Source organism: Panthera uncia, chromosome B1 (genome assembly GCF_023721935.1).
Source record: "Panthera uncia isolate 11264 chromosome B1, Puncia_PCG_1.0, whole genome shotgun sequence".
Lineage (NCBI taxonomy): Eukaryota > Metazoa > Chordata > Mammalia > Carnivora > Felidae > Panthera > Panthera uncia.
In genome coordinates, this window is record NC_064811.1 from 132,853,099 (window position 1) to 132,879,139 (window position 26,041).

Genomic DNA, 26,041 nt, shown 5'->3' on the forward strand with positions numbered 1-26,041 from the left:
GGAAGGCATTTAACATGTTTGTTGAGAAAATGAATGAATGCATGAATGAATGAGCACATTTTTGAAAACACACTAAGATGTTGTCAATATTTTTAAATCAAACCCAAATATTCAACAGTTTATTTTTATACAACACAAACATTGAAACAAGATGTAAAGCAGAATTGAAGACCCAAGCCAAGGGAGAATGATTAGTAGGAAGGGGATTCTCAATTAGCTAACATAAGAAATGAAAGAACATTTAGTGATAGCCTGGCAGCTAAGAATGATTTCAAGAGAGGATTAATAGTTAATCAACCTTTGGCACTCATTCATTAAAAAATTACTAAGGGGCGCCTGAGTGGCTCAGTCGGTTGAGCGTCTGACTTCAGCTCAGGTCACGATCTCACGGTCCATGAGTTCGAGCCCCGCGTCGGGCTCTGGGCTGATGGCCCAGAGCCTGGAGTCTGCTTCCGATTCTGTGTCTCCCTCTCTCTCTGCTCCTCCCCCGTTCATGCTCTGTCTCTCTCTGTCTCAAAAATAAATAAACGTTAAAAAAAAAATTAAAAAAAAAATTACTAAGTGGTGTTTATATTCTAGAACAGTGTGTCTTAATTTTTTTTTCTTTTCATTACTGCCCCCCCCCAAGCCTTTTTAGACATTGTTTTTCTGTTTGTTCCCTCCTGTGAAATTTTAATACTATATATCTGTTTATGTATACCTGTTCTTCATCCATTTAAAAAGGTAAGACTTTTTAAATTTTTTTTTCATTCCTTTAGAACCAATTTTCACACCTTGGGGCAATAATACCTCCATTGAAAATACTTGCATTCCTAAACTCTAGAATAGCATTTCTCAAATTAGATTCCAAAAATGTGTCCTGGGGAATCTGAGAAACTAGTTTTATTTAAGAAGATTTCATTACCAAGTTTAAGCAACACTGGTCCAAAACCAACATAACAACTAACATTGGTAGTGCCTACTATACAACACTGTTATAACCCAAGTCCTTTATGTGGATCAAGTATCTCCAAGGGTTTATCCCACAGTGGTTAACCTCCAGACAATCGTCTGTTCCATTGTATTATATAAAGATAGTAATAATAATTGCATCATATTATTCCAGTTCATCTAGTCCAAATCCATGCTTTCACAGTTAAAGACACTGACAAGGAATGATTATGTATGATTCATGATTTGTGCAAGGGACTCCAGCTGTAATGATTTGCGTTTTGCCCTGTTTGGTTTGCTTTTTTGCTTCTTTAATTTTGTTCCTACTACCTTACATTGCTTTTCCTTAACAGACTAAAGGTTTAGGTCCATCCCAATACAGCCACAATTATGTGGACCTGATTTGTGTCAAGCTGCATATCAAATTGTGATACAAGGGGAAAACTTTCTATACAATTTACTGGAAACAAATAAAATCACTTATTGAATAAAGACAGCTCAATTGTACTTCCCAACTGACAGTTTCCTTCATAACTAATTTTAAAAGGAAGTAGAAATAACACAACACAAAAAAGCAAAAAATAAAGTGGGATGTGAGCAATGAAATATTGAAGAATATAAAATTACTTACGTACTTGAATGTGCTTTGCAGAAAACACTACTTTTATTGTCACTTCAAAATTGAGATTATAAACCTAATGTTTATTAAATAAAAAGAGAAAGGGAAAATGTAACTGAAAATTATTTTCCCAGTTTAATTATTTTTGTGTTTTGCCAGAATTACAATGTCGTAACCTAAATTTAAGAAAAGATAAATATCTTTAGTAACACAAAATTAACAGTTAGATCCAATTCAAATGATACTATGGATATGAACGTTAACGTCATGAAATAAAATGTTTCCTGAAAGCTGGTACCAAAGCAAATAAAGCTTATAATTATTTTATTTTAAATTTATTGTATTATTTGTAGTTTAAAAGTAATGAAGAAAAACTTTAAGAACCAAAATTTACATTTATTTCAGGTCACTTCAGTGGAACTTAATAAGAAAGCTTCCTCCTGATGGCTTCAAGAAGTACCATCACCTTCAGAAGTTGTAAGAAAAAGTTTAATCCCCAGTATTTAATTCACTAACATTGTTTTGGCATGTCTGTTTCTTCTTACATCTGCGGAGACCAACACTGTTCCGGTGCTTAAGTCTAATTCCTCTTCAGGAAATTATTAACTGTTAGCTCAAGACTACCAGGTAACTTTTTTTTTAGAGGTTCTAGAGGCCATTCTAGAAAAACCTCAGATACTTATTCCCAAAGAAACTAGAGCATATGAGCTATGACTTCTCCTGCCACACACTAGACTGTGAAGAACTTTCTTGCATATGTTTGCAAATTCAGTCTCCAACTAAGAGAGCAAGTCATGGTGGTTTGATACCCCAGAGCATGTTGTCTGGGGAACTTGATTCCATTTTCACATCTGCCATGTAGGTTGAGTTTCCTTTTGGCCTCAAGTAGTATCTGGCATGCTAGATTGCCATCAGTTTGGCATTTTCATACATACTCCAAAAATCCATAATGGCCCGGGTTATGTTTACCTAATATCTAGGCCAACTTTGTGACTAAATCATATCATACTTGAACTGCTGGGTTTAAATATCTTGTTCATGAATCACGCTATCTAGAAAAGATCTCAGAATTATTCATTTCATTTTCATACCTATGTTGCTTTTGATTCTGGTTTTATACTGAAGAAACCTCACACATAGATGTATATCTGTATATTCTTCTTTAAGATGACAAATATGAGGCATGTGGGTGGTTCAATCGGGTAAGTGTCTGACTCATGATTTCAGCTCAGGTCATGATCTCAGGGTTCATGAGTTTGAGCCCCACATCAGGCTCTGTGCTGACAGTGCAGAGCCTACTTGAGATTCTCTCTGTCTTTCTCCCACCATATACACTCTCTCTCAAAAATAAATAAATAAACATTTAAAAAATTAAGATTAAAAAATAGAAAGCAAAATCAGAAGAAATATTAATCTACTTCATTAAATGAAATGTACTCAAAACCCAGATAATCTGAAAAAAAAGTATGTTTCATATTTAAAAATAAAAATTTCAATAAAAATTACTTTCAAAACTTTATTCTGGATGTTCAGCAATCAGGAGAGAAGAGCTTTTCAAAATTAGGCATTATATAAAATCTTCAAGAGGATGCTTCTGTATTCTATTTCCTGATTTTTGGAGTATGAAGAATTTTTCTGATCTGTAGCACCACCTTATGTCCACATGTTTAAAAGGAATTAGGACTTCAAATTTAAGTATCAAAATTCAGGTTTATGTAATGGTAGTTTAGTATTTTTCCATAATAAACATTTTAATAATTTTTTTAAGATTTTATTTTTAAGTAATCTCTACACCCAACCTTACACCCACAACCCCAAGATCAAGAGTCATATGCTCTACTGACTGAGGCAGCCAGGAGCTCCAAATTAATTCTCAAATAGCCAATTTGTTATACCTAATAGATCAAAATAGCCTAATTACAAAAAAAAAAAAATTCTACCTGGTTATTAGAGATAAGCTTTGCTCAACCTCCACACAATACAGTCTATTGCTTAGCAGATTATTAAAATAGTTAGAAACAAATAATACATGCTAAAGTTTCTCTGTGTATTAGTGAGGAAGATGCATCCCCTATTATGTGATTGGAACCATAACATGTTCTGTGAAATTGTTATACGCACAATAAACTTATAGTTTAACATAACTTATTGTGTAACATCGTACAATCAAAGTTAGGTTTTCTTGCATGTTGCAGAAATAGAAGATCTTTTTTAGTCAAAATTTCTAATTAACTAATAATTTGTTCATATTGGTTTCTTCCTTATTGCTCCTAATATTTATAAATATATATATATATAAACTTCAGAGTACCCTCAAGGACAACGATGGCCTATACTCAGAACAGGAAGTCAGGCTCAAAGCCTTACCTTGTCATTCCCTACAATCTGGGGCCAGTGCACGCAGAAATGCAAAGCTTTACAAGGATGCAGTTGATGCAACTTCTTGTGCTCTGGTCTCTGTTTCCTTTGACCTCCAATTAACACAGGCCAAACTAGTTAATTATATAAAACTACATTCTTGTCTTGACATGCTAGTCTAATTTATATTCTTCTAGTCTTTATTTTTATTCCTTTTTTTTCTTTTGTCATAAATACTTCTTATAAGTTTCTTCAAACACTTTTTAAAGCAAGACTTGGAGTGTCTAATGAAATTGGACCTGACTTGCTTAGCAGATTTGTGATTAACATGGAATATGATTTGGGGCCTTAAAGGTGTCACATTTTGTACTTTTGCCAGCACTATCCTAAACACCTATATTTCCATTATAGCAGGAAATGTTAAAAAGTCTGACTTCTCAGCCTGTTTGATAAGTGAGTGCCTTACTGTGCATTAAAGTTTCACTTATAGAAAATTCAAGGGGAGGAGTTAAATGGTGGAGCAGTAGGAAGACCCTCTGCTTGCCTCATCCCTCGAACACAGCCAGATAAATATCAAATCATTCTGAGCACCCAAGAAATCGATCTGAGGACTGAGACAGCAAAACTGCACAAGTAGAGGGAGAAAAACAGCCGCATCATGGAAGTTAGTTGCTGCAGAGAGTTGATTTGGGGGAGAAAAGAATTGCAAGGGCTGCAGAGGGGTAGGAGCCCTGATCATGGAGAGAGGAGAGAGATAAAGAGAGAGAGAGAGCATGAAAGCAGTGAACAGGGGATTGCACAAGAAAAACTCTTCCCCAAAACAATTGACTTGGAAAAGGAGAGGGGCTGACAATCACAAGTTTTTATAAGTAGTGGAGCTGAAAGTTTAAAGTTTTAGAAGTTTGTGAAATCACCACGGTCATTCCTAGTGGGTTTAGTGGTGCTCCTATGGGGAAAGAGGGCAGAGGCCCAGGAGCAGACAGCATGCTCTGAGGATCCCCTAGGTCACACAGGGAGAAATAGTTCTGCTTGGAGTGCATTTGGGAGAGGCAACACTGTCTCTCAGGAGACAAAAGAGAAGGTGGGCATCATTGAATGTTCCCATTAATTAGCATAGCAGCAGAGGCACCTACAGAAGGTAGCTAACCTAGAAGCCAGCTTTTGGGTGTGCTTTGTCATAAACTCCTAGCCCCCACGGTCGTGCATCTGCTTTTCTGGGAAAAACCAGCCCCAGCCACAGTGTGGCAAGACCCTCCTCCAGAGGATCAGCGTGGGTCTGTGCTATACTGTGTCCCTGAACTTGGAGCTTTGAAACTCTCTCACATGCCTGAGATAAAACACAGGAGTACTGTGCTGCCAGAAGAATAGATGGCTTGGAAACAGAGAGGATGAACGCAGGGTTTCTGATGGAAGAAGCCTGAGACACAAGAGAGGAGACTGTTTGCTCTTCTGTAAAGGTGTCCTGAACAGCAACAGGAATGAACTCCCCTCTCTAGAGATGACAGAGTGGGGGATGCCATTTTCCCTCTGCCCATCAGCACTTCTGTGAGCAACACAGCACCCCCAGCTTACACTAAGCCTCATCCCAATATGCCCTGCAGGGTCATCTTTACAAAGGCAAGTCTTCCTGAGAACCAGCTCAGCAGGCCCCTCCCCCAGAAGACTAGCACAAACCCCCCTGCAAATACCAAGTCCACTGATCATAGAGTGTGCAAAGCCTCAGCTCTGGGGGATATAGGATATAGCCTTTTTTTAATGTTTATTTATTTTTGAAAGAGAAAGAGAGAGAATGAGTGGGGGAGGGACAGAGAGAGGGGACAGAGGATCCGAAATGGGCTCTGCACTGACAGGCTGACAGCAGAGAACCCAATGTGGGGCTCAAACTCACGAACTACAAGATCATGACCTGAGCTGAAGTTGGAAGCTTAACCAACTGGGCCACCCAGGCACCCCAGGATCTAGCCTTTTCTAACAAGCAGACCAAAACATACCTAGTTAAAACACACCAAACACTGGACCAGGTCCAAATACTCCACATTGCAGGCAGGGAGGAACTCTGCAGAGGACTGATCTAAGAGAAAGAGCAGCCAAATCACAATAGCAGAAAGCACAGAACATAACACCAAAAAAAGTCCTGAAGTACCAGGCCATGAACGGTATATGACCTCTTCTTAATATAACCATTACTCTCAGAAGCAGGAAACAAAACAGGTTTTCCTAACACACAGTAGACAGAGGTCTAGGCAAAGGCCAAGATGGACGACTTCATCCAAAAAGAAAAACTGGAAGATGTAATGGGCAGGGATCTAATTGAAGCAGATATAATATGTCTGAACCAGAATGTAAAGCAACAATCATAAGTATACTAGCTCGCTTTGAGAAAAAGCATAGAAGAAACCAGAGAGAACCTTACCACAGATATAAAAGAACTAAAAACTAGTAAGGCCTAATAAAAAAAATGTTATAACCGAGATGAAAAACCGACTGGATGTATTTACAACAAGGATGGATAAAGTGGAGGAATGAATACATGATATAGAAGATAAAATTATGGAAAACAATGAGGCTGACACGAAGAGGAAAAGAAAGATATTGGATCACAAATGTAGACTTAGGGAACTCAGTGATTCCATTAAGCATAATAACATTCGTGTCATAGAGGTCCCAGAAGAAGAAGGCAAGGAAGAGGGGGCAGAAGGTTTGTTTGAGCAAATTATAACTGAAAACTTCCCTAATCTGGGGAAGGAAATAGACATTGAAATCCAAAAGGCACAGAGAACTCTCATCAAAATCAACAAAAGCCAGCCATCACTAAGACATATTATAGTCAAATTGACTATACACAGACAAGGACAGAATCCGGAAAGCAGCAAGAGAAAAAAGTCCTTAAACTACAAGGGAAGACACATCAAGTTCGCAGCAGATCTATCTACAGAAACTTGGCAGGTCAGAAGGGAGTGGCATGATTTTTCAATGTACTAGATGGGAAAAATACGCAGCCAAAAATACATTATCGAGCAAGGCTGTAATACAGAATACAAGGAGAGATAAAGAATTTCCCAGACAAACAAACACTAAAAGAGTAAAACCACTAAACCAGCCCTGCAAAAAATATTAAAGGGGACTTTTTGATGGGGGAAAAAAGATCAAAAGCGACAAAGACTAGAAAGAAACAGAGAACATCACCAGAAACATCAACTTTACAGGTATCACAACGGCACTAGATTTGTATCTATCAGCAATCACTCTGAATGTAAATGGACTAAAATTTCCAATCAAAAGGTATAGAGTAGGGGCACCAGGGTGGTTTAGTGTCCAACTTCGGCTCAGGTCATGATCTCACAGTTTGTGAGATTGAGCCCCACATCAGGCTCACTGCTGTCAGCCTGTAAGTACAGAGCCCACTTCAGATTCTCTGTCCCCCTCTCTCTACCCCTCCCCACTTGCTATGTCTCAAAAATAAATAACATTAAAAAAAAAAAAGACATAGAGTACCAGAATGGATAAAGAAAACAAGACCCATCTATATGCTGCCTACAAAAGAATCATTTAGACCTAAAGCCACTTCCAGATTAAAATTGAAGGGATGGAGAACCATATACCATGCTAATGGACATCAAAAGAAAGCCAGAGTAGCCATACTTATATCAGACAAACTAGATTTTTTTTTAAATTTTTAACATGTATCTATTTTTGAGAGACAGAAACAGAGCACAAGCAGAGGACGGGTAAAGAGAGAGGGAGATACAGAATCCAAAACAGGCTACAGGCTCTGAGCTGTCAACACAGAGCTCAACGCAGGGCTCAAACTCACGAGCCATGAGCTCATGACCTGAATCAAAGTCAGACACTTAACCGAGTGAGCTACCCAGGTGCCCCTGAACAAACTAGATTTTAATTTTTTTTTTAATGTTTATTCATTTTTGAAAGACACAGAGAGACAGAGCACAAGCAGGGGTGGGGCAGAGTGGGGGGGGACACAGAATCTGAAACAGGCTCCAGGCTCTGAGCTGTCAGCACAGATCCCAACGCGGGGCTCGAACTCACAAACTGCAAGATCATGACCTGAGCCAAAGTCGGAAGCTCAACAGACTGAGCCACCCAGGCGCCCCTGGACAAACTAGGTTTTAAACCAAAGACTGTAACAAGAGATGAAAAAGGGTAATACATCATAATTAAGGGGGTATACCCATCAAGATCTAACAATTGTAAATATTTATGCCCCCATATTGAAAGCACCCAAATACATAAATCAATTAATCAAAAACATAAACTCACTGATAATAATACAATAACAGTGGGGGCTTTAAACCCACACTTACAACAATGGACAGATCGTCTAAGCATAAAATCAACAAGGAAACAGTGGCTTTGAAGGACACACTGAGCCAGATAGACTTAACAGATATATTCAGAACATTTTATGCTAAAGCAACAGAATATATATTCTTATCAAGTGCACACAGAACATTCACCACAATAAGTCACATACTGGGTCACAAACCAGGCCTCAACAAGTACAAAAGGATTGAGATCATACCATGCAAATTTTCTGACCACCACACAATGAAACTTGAAGTCACATCCTATTAAAGAATGAATAGGTCTACCAGGAAATTAAATAAAACATAAAAAACCTATCTGGGGCAAATGAAAATGAAAACACGACAGTTCAAAACCTTTTGGATACAGCAAAGGCAATTCTAAGAAGTAAGTATATACTAATAAATACCTACGTAAGAAACAAGAAAAGTCTCAAATACACAACCTAACATTACACCTAAAGGATCTAGAAAAAGAACAGCAACTAAAGCCTAAAAACAGCAGAAGAAGGGAAATAATAAAGATTAGAGCAGAAATAAACAATACAGAAACAAAAACCCAGTAGAACAGATCAACAAAATTAACAGCTGGTTCTTTGAAAGAATTAATTAAATTCACAAACCTGTAGCCAGACTTATCAAAAAGAAGAGAGAGAGGGCCCAAACAAATAAAATCATGAATGAAAGAGGGGAGATCACAACCAACACCACGGAAATACAAACAACTGTAAGAGAATATTATGAAAATTATATGCCAACAAACTGGGCAATCTGAAAGAAATGGACAAATTGCTAGAAACATACAAACTACCAAAACTGAAATTGGAAAGAAATAGAAAATTTGAATAGTCCCATAACCAGCAAAGAAATTGAATTAATAATCAAAATCTCCCCACAAAATAAGCCCAGGGCCAATGGCTTCCCAGAGGAATTCTATCAGAAATTTAAAGAAGAATTAATACTTATTCTTCTCAAATTATTCCAAAAAAAATAAAAATGGAAGGAAAACTTCCAAACTCATTCTACAAAGCCAGAATTATCTTGATTCCAAAACCAAAGACCCCACTGAAAAGGAGAATTACAGGCCAATATCTCTGATGAACATGGATGCAAAAATTCTCAACAAGATACTAGCAAATCAAATTCAACAGTACATCAAAAGAATTATTCACCACCATCAAGTGAAATTTATTCCTGGGATGCAGGGGTTGTTCAATATTTGCAAATCAATCAATGTGGTACACCACATTAATAAAAGAAAGGATAAAACCATTTGATCCTCTCAATTGATGCAGAAAAGGCATCTGACAATATAAAGTATCCTTTCTTGATAAAAACCTTCAATAAAGTAAGGATAGAAGGAACATACCTCAACATAATAAAGCCCTTACATGAAAGACCCACAGCTAATATCATCCTCAATGGGGAAAAACTAAAAGCTGTCCCCCTAAGGTCAGGAACATGACAGAGATGTCTACTTTCACCACTGTTGTTCAGCATAGTACCGGAAGTCCTCTCCTCGGCAATCAGACAACAAAATGAAATAAAAGGGATCCAATCTTCAAGGAAGAAGTGAAATTTTAAACTCTTCACAGACAACATGCTACTCTATGTAAAAAACCTGAAAGATTCCACCAAAAAAAATCGCTACAATGAATACATGAACTCAGCAATGTTGCAGGATATAAAATCAATGTCAGAAATCAGTTGCACTTCTATACACCAATAATAAAGCAGTAGAAAGAGAAGTCAAAGACTCGATCCCATTTACAATTGTACCAAAAACCATAAGATACCTAGGAATAAACCTAACCAAAGAGGTAAAAGACCTGTACTCTAAAAACTATAGACACGTATGAAAGAAATGGAAGAGAACACAAATAAATGGAAAAACATTTCATATTTATGGATTGGAAGAAAATTGTTAAAATGTCTATACTACCCAGAGCAATCTACACTTTTAATGCAATCCCTATACCACCAGCACTTTTGACAGAGCCAGAATAAACAATCCTAAAATTTGTACGGAACCACAAAAGACTCCTGAAAAAGAAAAGCAAAGCTGGAGGCATCCTGATTCTGGACTTCAAGCTATGTTACAAAGCTGTAGTCATCAAGACAGTATGGTACTGACACAAACACAGACACATAGACCAATGAAACAGAATAGAAATCCCAGAAATGGACCGACAACTATATGGTCAACAAATCTTTGACAAAGCAGGAAAGAATATCCAATGGAAAAAATACAATGTCTTCAACAAATAGTTTTGGGAAAACTAGATAGTGACATGTAGAATAATGAAACTGGACCACTTTCTTACACCATACACAAAAACAAATTCTAAATGGATAAAATAACTAAATGGGAACCAGGAAACCATCAAAATCCTAGAGAACACAGGCAGCAACATCTTTGACCTTGGCTGTACCAACTTCTTACTAGACATATCTCCAGAGCCAAGGGAAATAAAAGCAAAAATAAACTATTGGGACTTCTTGGCACAGAAAAGGAAACAAACAGTCAACAAAACTAAAAGGCAGTCTACGGAGTGGGAGAAGTTATTTGCAAATGACATATCTGATAATGGGCTAGTATCCAAAATATATAAAGAACTTTTCAAATTCAACACCCAAATAATAATAATAATCCAGCCAATAAATGGACGGAAGCCATGAATAGACATTTGTCAAAAGAAGATATCCAGATGGCTAATAAACACATGAAAAGATGTTCAACATCACTCATCATCGGGGAAATAGAAATGAAAACCATGATGAGATACCACCTCACACCTGTCAGAATGGCTAAAATTAACGACAGAGGATACAATAGATGTTGGTGAGGATGTGGAGAAAGAGGAACCAACCCTCTTACACCATTGGTGGGAATGCAAACTGGTGCAGCCACACTGGAAAACAGGATGGAGGCGCCTCAAAAAATTAAAAATAGAACTACCTGATAACCCAGCCATTGCATTACTAGTTACTTACCCAAAGGATACAAAAATACAGATTTGAAGGGTCACATGCACAGCAATGTTTATAGCGGGACTATCAACAATTGCCAAACTATGGAAAGAGCCCAATGTCCATCAATAATGAATGGATAAAGATGTGGTATATACATACAATGGAATATTACTCAGCCATCTAAAAGAATGAAATCTAGCCATTTGCAACTATGTGGATGGAACTAGACTGTATTATACTAAGTGAAATAGTCAGAGAAAGACAAATACTATATGATTTCACTCATATGTGGAATTTAAGAAACAAAACAGATGAACATAGGGGAAAGGAAAAGAGAGGGAAACACTGTATAAAAGACTCTTAACAATAGAGAGCAAACTGAGGGTTGATTGAGGGAGATGGGTGGGGGATGGGCTAAATGGGTGATGGTATTAAGGAGGGCATTTGTTGTGATGAGCACTGGATGGTATATGTAAGTGATGAATCACTAAATTCTGCACCTGGAACCAATTTTACCTTATATGTTAACTAACTAGAATTTAAATAAAAACTTGAAAAGCAAAAAAGAAAAAGAAGAAAATTCAAATATTAAATTTTAACTATCACATGTTTATCTTTACAACTAAGTTTCTAAATAAAAACTAGCCTAATCATACACGAATTTAATAGCAAACAAAATAACATATCTAGTTTCACTATTTTGTTATGGTTACCTTTTTTAATTAAAAAAAAAGTCTATTGTGGTAAATACATATGCTGTAAAATGTACCATCTTAAACCAATTACATTCAGAGCCATTAAGTACATTTATATTGTTGTGCCACCCACACCACCACCCATCCAAAGAGCTCTTTACATCTTGCAAAACTGAAATTCTGTTTCATTATGTTTTTTTATAATTATGTTCACAGGTGCCTGCAAAACAATAATATTAGATCCATATCCATCTATGCTTTCAGAGGACTATACAGTCTTACTAAACTGTAAGTACCAGTGCCAATTAGTTTGCCCATTCCACTGTGGTCTGTCAGGCTGAACCACCGCCCTCCATGGTAGCCCTCCTGCCCACAACAGTTGAAGGGGCACTCAGGGCACTATGGTCGAGGGCATGGAATTCTGACTTGAACAGGCTTCCACTTAAGTCCTGATTCACCACTCCCTTGGTCTATAAACTTGAGCAATTTATTTTCCTTTCTAGGCATTGATTCCCTCTAGTGTAAGATACAAATTATAACAGTACCTTCCTCAGGATTGTTGTAAGAAACAAACGAGGAAATCCCTGGGAAGAATTAGGCGCACTACATCTGACGCATAAATAGAACTCAATACATACTGGCCATGGTGACAGGAAGGATGGCCGTTAGAACTTATTCAAAATAAGAAACGCTGATGATAATTAGAATCTTCGAAGGAAAAAACCCAGACTTTTCCAGTAATTCTTTTTCCACTACTCCTGCTTTTATGAATACATACAGCGCTGTAAGGTTAAAAGAGTAAAGCTTTTTTATTGTGATTAAATACATATAACATAAAATTTATCATTTTAACCATTTTTAAATGTGAAGTTCTGTGGCATTGAGTATATTCACATTGTTGTGCAAACATCACCACCATCCATCTCCAGAACATTTCATCTTCCCAAGCTGAAACTCTGTACCCACCAAACAGTAACTCCTCCTCCTCTGACCCTTGGCAATCACCATTCTACTTTCTGTATCTCTGAATATGACTACCCTAAGTGGAACCATACAATACTTGTCCTTTTGTGTCAGGCTTATTTCATTTAGCATGATGTCTTCAAGGTTCATCCATTTGTTTTTCCATGCACACCCATCAGTGAACATTTTTGGTTGTTTTTATCTGTTGGCTATTATGAATAATGCTGCCGTGAACATTGGTATATAAATATCTGTTTGAGCCTTTGCCTTCAATTCTTTGGGGTATATACCCAGAAGGGGAATTGGTGAGTCACATGGTAATTCCGGGTTTAACTTTTGGAGGAACCACCATACCGTTTTCCACAGCATCTGCACCAACAACATACAAGGGGACTAATCCCTTCACGTCTTCACCAGCACTTCTTGTTTTCTGAGGTTTTGTTGTTTAAGAATTTGTTTGTCTTTTTAAAACAGCCATCCTAATGGATATGAAGTCGTATTTCATTGTAGTTAAAAGCAAAGCTTTTTAAAATTGGTTTTCTTGGGGCGCCTGGATGGCTCAGTCGTTTGTTTGAGTGTCCAACTCTTGATTTCAGCTCAGGTCATGATCCCAGAGTCATGGGCTCAAGCCCCACATCAGGCTTCACACTCAGACTGGAGCCTGCTTGGGATTCTCTCTCTCTCTCTGCCCCTCTCCCCTGCTCATGCACTCTCTCTCTCCCGCTCTCTAAAAAAATTTAAAAAATTAAGTAAATATATAAGTAAATAAAATAGTCTACTAAATGTCCCATTTCAGCAGCTGAACCTAACCTCCTATAGGAAATAATTGTATGGAAATATAACCAAAAGGCACATAAATCAACAACTCCCTATATTTCTATTTCTGTCCCCTTGTTTTCTATCCTACACCACTTTTTTTAATCCTAATCCAAGAAATTCATTCCAGTCAGATTCCTAGTTTGTGGTATCAGGGTTTAGGATTGAGAGACAGCTGTCTAATAATTTTACTAGCAAAATGGAAGAAGGGCCCTGGAGACTCAGAGTCTTAACAGTAACCACTTTTACCAAGTCCTCTTCCCTTCTATCCCATCCCTGCTCTTTTGTGTCTTAGCAAATCACCCAAAGTCAATATCGGATTCATTCCCATCAGGCTCCTATCTTTCTCTCCAACCCCGCATAAATCTGTTCAAAACTTATAAGCAGTGTCTGCTTGGTTTAATGTTCAATGGGTGTGAAAGATGCTACAGTCTTGGTCTAGTATCCAACGGATGTGAAGGATAGTACCACAAATTTTAAAGAGTTCCCCATCTCTTTCCATGGTTATTCATAGCACTGGACTATGTTTAGATGTTAAAGATGTCACATACTTCTGGGTTTTCATAGATAATCATTAGATTCCTCCTTTCCATTCACCTGTAAATATTCATTAGTCCTTACAATGTGCAAATTTTCAGCAAGACACCACGGGGAGGTGGCACCAAAAGATAAGTCAGACATGCTGCCTTCCAACAGTTTACACTTTAATATTTCAGATAAAGGGCTTTGATACCACTGGGGCAAGGCATGCCTCTTGCTCTCCAGAGGCTTATGATCTAGGGTGGGAAACTATGCCAATATACACACAACAATTAGAGAACAATTAGAGAACAATGAAATCCGAAACCCGTGTTGTTCAGACCAAAATTCCTGTTAAGTTTCACTGAAACAAGTGACCGTTTGGGGTCTGGAGCAATGAAGGATGGCTGGGGAAAATGAAGAGGACTGGGAAAAACAGATGAGTATAGAGTACAGGGGTGGATCAAATGCTTTTACCTGGGGGATTGCTATTGGCTTTTAAAGGAGCCCCCTGAGGCGGTCATGGGGAAGTATTGTAGCTATTCTTTACCCTTCCTGTGCCCAGATGGGGTTCTAGACCTACAAGGCAAGGAGAGAAGTGGCTCTAATATGGGGCATCATCTCCTGTTACCCCTAAGCAAAAGTCAAATACGGTGGGAACGGGGAGTCTCTCAGCGGGAGAAATTTTATAAGCTGTCAAATTATAAGAGTAGAGAAAAGTGCAACATCAGTGTGGTCCATACATCTGTGGAAGTGAAATTTGAAGTAAAACTTGCATATGAATCATAGGCAGAGGGGAAAAAGAAGACGGATATAAGAATGGGAGGCATGCATACAGAGAAAGACAGATACCATATGGTTTCACTCTTATGTGGATCCTGAGAAACATAACAGAAACCCATGGGGGAGGGTGGGTGATGGGTATTGAGGAGGGCACCTTTTGGGATGAGCACTGGGTGTTGTATGGAAACCAATTTGACAGTAAATTTCATATATTAAAATATAAAAAATTAAAAAAATTTAAAAAAATAAAAAAAAAGAATGGGAGGCATGAATAGAGGCGTCATAAATAATATGTACTGAATGCTTATGACATGTTACAACCCAATAAAGTAGGTACTAAGATTACCTCCATTTTAGAGTTGGGGAAACTGAGGCTTTCAGGAGTTAACTGCTTAAGGTCACACTATTAATAAGTAGCAAAGCTAGGAATTGAACTATCTGACATCAGAGTCAGAGCAGCAAACTGCTGTATGGACATGGAGGTAGAAATAAACATGGCAAGGGGTACCTGGGTGGCTGAGTCAGTCAAGCCTCCGACTTTAGCTCAGGTCATGATTTCCTGGTCCAGGATTTCAAGCCCTGCATCAGGCTCTGTGCTACCAGCTCAGAGCCTGGCACCTGCTTCGGATTCTGTGTCTCCCTCTCTGCCCCTCCCCCACTAGTTCTCTCTCTCTCTCTCTCTCTCTCTCTCTCTCTCTCACTTTTCTCTTTTTCTCTCAAAAATAAACAAAAACATTAAAAAGAAAGAAAGAAACATGAACAGAAGAGAGTTGACTCAATCTGCAGAAGAGTAAGAACTGAAAAGGTGGATGTCAAACTCCTTAACAAGCATACAATGTTGCCATGTCCTTTTTTCCAGAACAGTCCCTGCCTGCCTCCCAGGTTCATCCCCTGTCCCTCTCCACAATGCCTTCATGGTGAGGCCTCACTGAAATACCTGGTGATCCCTTACCTTGTTGTTCTCTCTCATCTCTCTTGCCTCTGCATAAGCCATCTCCTCTGCCTACGTTAACTCCTACCCATTCTTTGCTTTGTGAATGATATCTTCATCCGAATCTCTATCCATCCAGTTGTGCATTCTCTAGTAAAGCCTTCTGTCTCCTGACTCTCCCAAGCATTGCAGTTCCTGCCCCCAACAAAGGCAGATGCCTTCTCCTCTGCAATTCAGAGCAACCCTACATTATATGCTTCTCTTTTCCCCATGTTGCAGTAATAACCTGTTCATACTCTGTCTTCCCTCTAGACTCAAAGCCCCTCAAAGAAAGAGATGATATGCCTAGCACACTGCCGTAGAGTATAGGTACCCAAAAAAGTTTAATGAATAAAGGCATAAATGAATGGAATGACTGATTGATTGATTGATTGATTGTGGGGGAATTAAAACCTAGACATGAAAAGGTAAGTGATAAAGAACTTTTAGAGACCCAAAAGAAGGGGAAAGATCTGATAAGAATAGTATACAAGAAAATCTAAGATGGATGATTATTGTTTTTCCTTTCCTTATTGTTAGATATCAAGAAGGTAACACATTTGGGGTGCCAGGCTGCCTCAGTCAGTAGAGCATACAACCCTCTGTCTCAAGGTTGTGAGTGTGAACCCCACATTGGGTGTAGAGATTACTTAAAAATGAAATCTTAAAAAAAGAAAAAGAAGGAGATAACACATTGACTGTAATCATTTCTCTTTTTTCAGGTATCTCAGTCATAACAGAATAACTTTCTTGAAGCCGGGTGTTTTTGAAGATCTCCACAGACTAGAATGGCTGTATGTTTAATTTATGTGTCATTTTATAGTATTAGTTTTTATATTCTAAATATATAAATGAATCCATTTTTTCTTCTGGCTGGCAGGATAATTGAAGATAATCACCTCAGTCGACTTTCCCCACTAACATTTTATGGACTAAATTCTCTTATTCTCTTGTAAGTACTAAAAATTAAGACAACTATTTCAATGGAAAGAAAAGACATGAATAAAAGTTACTGCCTTAAGTTTAACAGCATTAAATTTGGAATTGTTCAAGCCCCAGAAAGGCCTTTCTGACTAAAAATCATCTCTTAATCATATCCTATGAGGCTATATTGTAGTTTTAACAATTATATAAGACCTTCTGTCCTCTAGAACATGAGCCCCTCAAAACTGAATACAGCCTCACTGCTGTATTTTATTGAAATATTCTCAAGCATACCACTACTGCCCTGTATTCATCTTAGTAAAAATAATAATAATAATAATAATAATAATAACAATAATAATAATATTCATTTAAAATCACCTCCTTCTCACTACCCACTTTTGAAGGGTACAGGCTTTTTTTCAGTTACTAACATTGCTGCTTCCTCCATAAGACAACTATCATTTGTTGAATTTTATTACTAACAAGCACTCAAACATAACAAAACTTACAGAAAAAAAAAGAGAAGATAACTAACTTAATAGATTTTCATGGTTTCATAAAGAATAATGATAATACCATATTTGACTTAAGATGAAAAAAGAACCAGAAAAAGGTGACTTCTTCTCTTTCTTTTCTTTTTCAGAGCACTGATGAATAATGTCCTCACCCATTTGCCGGATAAACCTCTTTGCCAGCACATGCCAAGACTGCACTGGCTGTAAGTTGCTGTACCTTTCCTTAAAGGAGTCAGCTAACTTTTCTGGTTTTGCCTAGTTCCCTTTGGATATTAGGCTTTTAAAAATGATAGGTTGTTAATGTCATATCATATTTCCTCAGATTACTTTAGCACGTTTTTGTTACTGAGCAGCCCCATTGTCTAAACTAACTCCTCTAGATTCTCGCCAACATAAAACATCTTTAAAAACAAAAAAAAATGAGAGGCAGGAAGAAAAAAGACAGAAAGGATGTCACAGTAGCTATAGAACATCTCCTCCTTCCCTCTGTCGATCTATTTTCACCTTTTAATTTGATACAGAAAGACTAAATCACTTTAGCCTCATTCCTAAATTTGCATAATGAGAACATGATATTTAGAATTTATATTTAATTCTAATCACAACAGAATATGTTCCATAAAGTTTTTTACACAGTAGCTTTGCATATGATAATAAGAATCACTCTACCTATTAAGAACCGGTAAATTTGCCTATTTAAAACACAGTAAAAATGAAGAAATAAGTGACCAAAATAACTGTTTAAAAGTTCAATCAATAAACCGCATATACAGTATTATATGAAAACCTCCTCTGTGTCTCATTTTGTGTGAAATTCTCAGAAGGTTTGTTTGCTGTTTAATTTTTAAGCTCACAGCAGATTAGAAGTGCCAGATTAAAAGTAGAGGGGAAAGATGAAGTTCAAAACATCAGTGAGAAGCGACAACTATCAACCTGATAATAAAGCAGGAATGGGAGTGCTATAAAGAACAGATAATAATTCAAAACACACTAGTTTGGAACCATTTAGGGGAAGACAAACATCCCCGGAGTCATTACTAAGTCCGGAGGGCGTCTTGGTATGACAGCACAGTACCCGCATTGATGACAGCTGAAGTATTCAAGAAAAGGGCAAATTAAGTTCAATCTCCTTGTCGTAATTAAATTTTGTTTCAAATGAACACATTAACAGTTATTATGTGCTCAGTAATCCAAACTTAATAATAAAGCAAAATTGGTTAATATTTACATACATAAATTAGCAATTAAAAATTCATGCACTGACACCAGCAGCAAATGTAGGAGACATTATGCAATACACTAATAAACATTTCCTTTGCCTTTAAAAAGGCAGCCAAATATACATCTCAGATAAAAATTTAAATGATTAAGTTATACTACTAAAGAGGTGGGCTTTTTACAATTTCATCACTAAAGTTACCATCTTTAAATTTTAGCTATCTAAAATAACTCATTTCATATGCATTCCTGATAACATTATCCCAATTTTAATGCCAGTAATAATAATTTTTGTTTTATAAGTATTCATTTCTTTTAAAACTAATCACAGTGCCATAGCCAGTAAAGACATTAAATCAGTAATCAAAAATCTCCCTCCCAAACAAGTCCAGGGATGAATGGCTTTCCAGGGGAATTCTACCAAACATTTAAAGAAGAGTTAACACCTATTCTTTTGAATAGAAATGGAAGGAAATAGAAAAAAATAGAAATGGAAGGAAAACTTCCAAACTCATTCTATGAGGCCAGCATTACCTTGGTTCCAAAACCAAAGACCTCACTAAAAAGGAGAACTACAGACCAATTTCCCTGATGAACATGGATGCAAAGATTTTCAACAAGATACTAGCAAACCAGGTCCAACAATACATTAGAAGAATTATTCACCACGATCAAGTGAGATTTATTAATGGGATGCAGGTCTATTTTAATATCCACAAATCAATCAGTGTGATACATCACATTAAAAAAGAAAGGATAAGAACCACATGATCCTCTCAATACATGCTGAAAAAGGATTTGACGAAATACAGCATCCTTTCTTGATAACAACCCTCAAGAGAGTAAGGATAGAAGGACCATACCTCAACATCATAAAGGCCATACACAAAAGACCCACACCTAATATCATCCTCAATGGGGAAAAACTAAGAGCTTTCCTCCTAAGGTCAGGAACACAACAAGGATGTCCACTCTCACCACTGTTATTCAACACAGTGTTGGAAGTCCTAGCCTCAGCAATCAGACAACACAAAGAAATAAAAGGCATCCAGATTGGAAAGGAGGAAGTCAAACTTTCACTCTTTGCAGATGACATGATACTCTATGTGGAAAACCCAAATGACTCCACAAAAAAAACTGCTAGAACTGATCCAAGAATTCAGCAAAGTCACAGGATATAAAATCAATGTACAGAAACCAGTTGCATTTCTATACAGCAATAATGAAGCAGCAGAAAGAGAAATCAAGGAATTGATCCCATTTACAATGTGCCAAAAACCATAAAATACATAGGAAGAAATCTAACCAAAGAGGTGAAAAATCTATACACTGAAAACTATAGAAAGCCTATGAAAGAAATTGAAGAAGACACACAAAAAATGGAAAAACATCCCATGTTCATGGATTGGAAGAACAAATATTGTTAAAATGACTATACTTCTCAAAGCAATCTACACACTCAATGCAATCCTTATCAAAATACCACCAGCATTTTTCACAGAGCTAGAACAAAAAATCCTAAAATTTGTATGGAAACAGAAAAGACCCCGAATAGCCAAAGAAATCCTGAAAAAGAAAAGCACAACTGGAGGTGTCACAATCCTGGACTTCAATTTGTATTACAAAACTGTAATCATTAAGACAGTGTAGTACTGGCGCAAAAACAGACATGAAGATCAATGGAGCAGAAGAGAGAACCCAGAAATGGACCCACAAATGTTTGGGTAGCTAATCTTTTTTTTTAATGTTTTTATTTATTTTGAGACAGAGAGAGACAGAGCATGAGCAGGGGAAGGGCAGAGAGAGAGGGAGACACAGAATATGAAGCAGGCTCCAGGCTCCGTCAGAGCTGTCAGCACAGAGCCCGACACGGAGCTCAAACTCACAGACTGTGAGATCATGACCTGAGCCAAAGTCAGACGCTTAACCAACTGAGCCACTCAGATGCCCCATATGGGTAGCTAATCTTTAACAAAGCAGGAAAGAATATCCAATGGAGTAAAGACAGTCTCTTCAGCAAATGGTGTTGGGAAAACTGGACAGTGGCATGTAGAAGAATGAACGTGGACCACTTTCTTACACCATGTACAACAATAAACTCAAAATGGATGAAAGACCTAAATGTAAGAAAGGAAGCCATCAAAATCCTAGAGGAGAAAACAGGCAACTACCTCTTTGACCTCAGCCGCAGCAACTTCTTACTTGACATGTTTCCAGAAGCAAGGGAAACAAAAGCAAAAATGAACTGTTGGGACATCATCAGGATTAAAATCTTCTGTACAGTGAAGGAAACAATCAGCAAATCAAAAGGCAATTGACAGAATGGGAGAAGATATTTGCAAGTGACATATCAGATAAAGGGTTAGTATCCAAAATCTATAAAGAACTTATCAAACTCAACTCCCAAAAAACAAATAATCCAGTGAAGAAGTGGGCAAAAGACATGAATAGACACTTCTCCAAAGAAGACATCCAGATGGCCAAGCAACACATGAAAAAATGCTCAACATCACTCATCATCAGGGAAATACAAATCAAAACCACAATGAGATACCACCTCACACCAATCAGAATGGCTAAAATTAACAACTCAGGCAATAACAGATGTTGGCAAGGATGTGGAAGAAAAGGAACTCTTTTGCACTGCTGGTGGGAATACAAACTAGTGAAGCCCCTCTGGAAAACAGTATGGAGGTTCCTCAAAAAATTAAAAATAGAAGTACCCTACGACCCAGCAATTGCACTACTAGGCATTTATCCAAGGGATACAGGTGTGCTGATTCGAAGGGGCACATGTGCCCCAATGTTTATAGCAGTGCTATGGACAATAGTCAAAGTATATATAGAAAGAGCCCAAATGTCCATTGACTGATGAATGGATAAAGAAGTGGTATATATAAATATAATGGAATATTACTTGGCAATCAAAAAGAATGAAATCTTGACATTTGCAACAACATGGATGGAACTAAAGTGTATTATGCTAAGCGAAATAAGTCAGTCAGAGAAAGACAAATATCATTATGATTTCACTCATATGTGGAATTTAAGATACAAAATAGATGAACATAAGGGAAGGGAAGCAAAAATAAGATAAAAACAGAGAGGGAGACAAACCACAAGAGAATCTTAAAATACAGAGAACAAACTGAGGGTTGCTGGTGGGGTGTTGGGTAGGGGGAAGGGCTAAAGGGATGAGAGGCATTAAGGAGGAGGACACTTTCTGAGATGAGCACTGGGTGTTACATGTAAGTGATGAATTACTAAATTCTATTCCCAAAATTATTATTACACTATATGTTAACTAACTTGGATTTAAATAAATAAATAAATAAATAAATAAAGTGCCTCTACCTTGCACATGAACTTTAATTTAGCAAAGCATAAACTAAAATATCTGATAGATGTGTTGGTAAAAAAATATATCTATTCTTTAACTGATTTAGTGGAAAAATACACATAAAATAAAAGACATATGACAGCCCAGGATAATTTGCTTGCAAGATACATGACAGGCAATAGATTAAGGCCTTTATTATAGTTCTTTCAAAGCAAAAAATAAAAACTGTAAACACCACAACAGAAGTTGGGAAATTCAACAAGTTAGAAATATAAGTAATAAATAAGCACATGAGGCAATAGCCAAAGGTAAACTAGGGATCAAGAGGGTAAATTAAACTTACTCCTATATGAGACAACGCAAGTTTATTTGTAGGCAGGAGAAGTGGGTATAAAGAATTTGAAAATACAGACAATGATAGGGATACACTATGGAGCAAGGTGCTGGAGATGTGGAAACAGACAGAAAAAATCAAATGTGATACATATATCACATTTAAAATGAATGAACCAGCCCTACTTCAATCAACATGGCTCAGTTTCAAGAACATAATATGAATTATAAAGAAAAAGTCATCGAAGAGACATGTATTACAATTCTATTCCAACAATATTATGCTTAGGATATAGAACTGCAAAACAACATTGCTCCCTTTCTACTGATGAGAAGGAACTTTATCATCTACAAAATAATACTGAAAAAAAATGGACTTTAGAACAGGGACTATAACCAAGGATAAAGAGGTATATCACATAATGATAAAAGGGTCAATTCAGCAAGAAGACATACTAATAATCTTAAATGAGTAAACAGTTTCAAAATGATTAAGATGATAACCACAGAAGTATAAAGAAAACTAACTAGGAGTCATAAGACACCAGTTAAAACCAACAAATCCACTAAAATGCAGATATTTGATATTCCTAAGGTGAAAGATTCCTAAGGTGAACATTAATAAAAAGCATATAACTGATCAAAATCATATGGTGGGAGAGAAGTAAAAGAGCAGAAAGGAAAATAATATATACTCATTTTATCATTTCTTATTATAGGAAATTAATAAATATTGTTATTCTCTAAGAAAGACAATGTATTGGGGTGCCTGGGTGACTCAGTCCATTAAACACCTGACTCGGACTCAGGTCATAATCTCATGATTCGTGAGTTCGAGCCCAACATCAGACTCTCTATTGTCAGTGCAGAGCCTGCTTCAGATCCTCTGTTTCCCTCTCTCTCTGCCCCTACCCTACTCAGGTTCACTCCCTCTCTCTCTCTCAAATATAAATAAACACTTAAAAAGAAAGAAAGATTGTATTGGGTAAAATTATCATTATAAATATAACCAATAGAATATACAAATCTTTCTAAATATTAAGAGTTTTTATTTGTTAAAAAAATTTTTTTTAATTAGTTTTCTTTATTTTTGAGAGGCAGAGAGAGACAGAGCGCGTGTGGGGGAGGGGCAGAGAGAGAGGGAAACACAGAATCCGAAGCAGGCTCCGGGCTCTGAGCTATCCGGACAGAGCCCGACGCAGGGCCCGAACCCACGAACCGCAAGATCACGACCTGAGCCAAAGTCGGACGCTCCACTGACTGAACCACCCAGGCGCCCCAAGAGTTTTTATATTTGTTGAAAGCTTTTTAACCTATAAAACCATATAGTAATATTTTTAAATTTTTTTAATGTTTATTTTTGAGAGAGTGAGCGCACGTGCATGTGCATGTGCAAGCAAGGGAGGGGCAGAGAGAAAGGGAGAGAGAAATACCAAGCAGCCTTGGCACTCTCAGTACAGAGCCCACCACGGTGCTGGATGAATGAGATCGTGAGATCATGAGATCACGAACTCATGAGGTCATGACCTGAGCCACAATCAAGAGTCAGATGCTTAACCGACTGAGCCACCCAGGCACACCACCACACAGTAAGATTTTTAAATAGAAGACTTAAGTCAGATATATTAGTCATATCAATAAACTTAAGTGGGCTTAACTTACCTATTGAAAAGAAAAAGAGATTTTCAAATTGGCTCACAAAACAAAACCTAATTCAGCGCTGTTTACAAAAAAAAAAAACAAACAAAAAACTATATCTAAGTGATTAAGAAAGATCAAAAATAAAAGGCTGGCCTAAAGTATTCCATGTAGATGCAAATCAAAATTTAAAAAGCAGGGATCATATTTTTTATCTAAATAAATAAAATTCTGGCCAATTTGCATTAAGCAACACTAAGTTAATTTAAATGCTACAATGTACAATTTCTTTTTTTTTATTATCTTTTTCATGTTTATTTATATTTGAGAGAGAGAGATAGTGCACAAGCAGGGGAGGGGCAAGAGAGAGAGATGGAGACAGAATATGAAGCAGGCTCCGGGCTCTGAGCTGTCAGCACAGAGCCCAAAGAGGAGCTCAAACCCACAAGCCATGAGTTCATGACCTCAGCCAAAGCTGGACACTTAACCGACTGAGCCACCCAGGCGCCCCAACAGGGTGCAATTTCTAATAAAAGGCATTACATTATAAGTATATGTCCACCAAATAATTCATATAGTAACCAAAGGGAATAACAGGCATACACAAGGAATAAGACATAATAATCCACCTCTTTTCATCCGTGAAATATCAAGTATAACCAAAAGGGATATATGAAGAACTAAATAACATAATGAACTAACTCTAATTGATGTATATCAAAGTGCAATGTACTTCTCAATAACAGAACTGATCTATTTGGGACATCAGTGTGCTCAGCTAAAATACTACATTCCCAGACTTCCCTGCATCTTGATGTAACCACATGACTAAGCTCTAATTAATGATGTGGAAGAAGTATCATGTGGACTTCTGGGGAATCTCCCTAAAAAGAAAAAGGCAGCCCCTTCCTCTCTTTCGCTATCCAGAAAACGTAGATATGATGGCTCAAGCTTAGCATCACCCTGGACCATGAAGACAAGGGCATGTAAACAGTGAATATGAAAGATGTTTCTAACAATTTTGTAAAACTACCATACTAGCCCTGGACTGCTTAACAGTAGTTGTGTATTTATGCTGTTATAGTTGGGTGTCTGTTATATGTGCCTGCACCTAATTCTGATAGAAATAAACCTGAAAGCAAAGAATGTCCAAAGAACATTCACCAAAATTGACCGTATATTTTAGGACATACACATACATAAGCCAAACTCAAGAAAACAGATGGAGGGATTAGCCTAAAGCAGGAGAAGGGTCATCTCTTCCTCTTGAGACTAGAAGGAGACCAGGTGCATATACAGGTAAGTTTGTAGATGTTGGGCAGAAGGTCAAGGGCTTCTCCCCGCTTCATCACCTCAGTTTTCTCCATGAAACAGGAGCCAGAAAGGTTTTGGAAGGTAGGGGAGGAAGTAGAGGTTTACGAGATTTGCGTGTTTAGAATGCCACTACATTCTAGGGGATAAGAGAGGAAGTTGAGAAGAAACAGCCAAGATTGTTGATGCTTTGGGGTTTTGTTTTTGTTGTTCTTCAGATCAAAGAACCATATTTTCACTTTCAACCAATGACCAGATTAGCCAAACTTAATGACCATGTATAAAGGGAAAAAATTAAATGGGTAGAATCAGAGGCTCATTAAGTTGGAAAAGTAATCTAGACATAAAGTAATGAAAACACTCCTTGTCAGCTCCCTTAGAGCTTGGAGCTAAGGAACAAGAAGCAGATTTGTATGCCTCAAACCAGATCCCTGTGTATCAAGGATAAAAACCTCTAATTGTGGGAAGAAAGCCAAAACAAATTCCCAAATAAATGTTAAAATAAACTCAAAATTAAACTAACAATTTAGTCAAAAGTCCCTAATTTATGGCTCGATGTGTACCTCTTACTGATTTATACCAATGATGAATTAATACTAACTTAAATGCTTTTGTTCGCTTAATAGGAAAAAGAAAGTTACAATAGTAGCTAACAAGAAAAGTGTTATCAACTCACCTTAAGAATACTGTGTGAGACTTAAGAGAGCATCACCATCTGGTGGCAGACTCGTGGTAATGACAGTAAAAGAGGAAAGAAATGGACAGTCTCTGTTACTGACAATATATATTGTGAGCGACCAAAAGCTTAGAC

General features: G+C 37.3%; 1 protein-coding gene across 2 annotated transcripts in view; it reads left to right on the forward strand.

Moving 5' to 3' along the window:
* RXFP1 (relaxin family peptide receptor 1) overlaps nt 1-26,041 on the forward strand; it is a 111,408-nt gene that overhangs the window by 65,600 nt on the left and 19,767 nt on the right. Inside the window, exons 5-9 of one of the 2 annotated variants that reach the window (XM_049631233.1) lie at nt 1,955-2,026; nt 12,114-12,185; nt 16,671-16,742; nt 16,829-16,900; nt 17,519-17,593. In XM_049631233.1, the coding sequence (XP_049487190.1) occupies nt 1,955-2,026; nt 12,114-12,185; nt 16,671-16,742; nt 16,829-16,900; nt 17,519-17,593 (363 nt within the window). The remainder of the gene's footprint in view (nt 1-1,954; nt 2,027-12,113; nt 12,186-16,670; nt 16,743-16,828; nt 16,901-17,518; nt 17,594-26,041) is intronic. The other variant, XM_049631234.1, reaches the window with a different exon arrangement.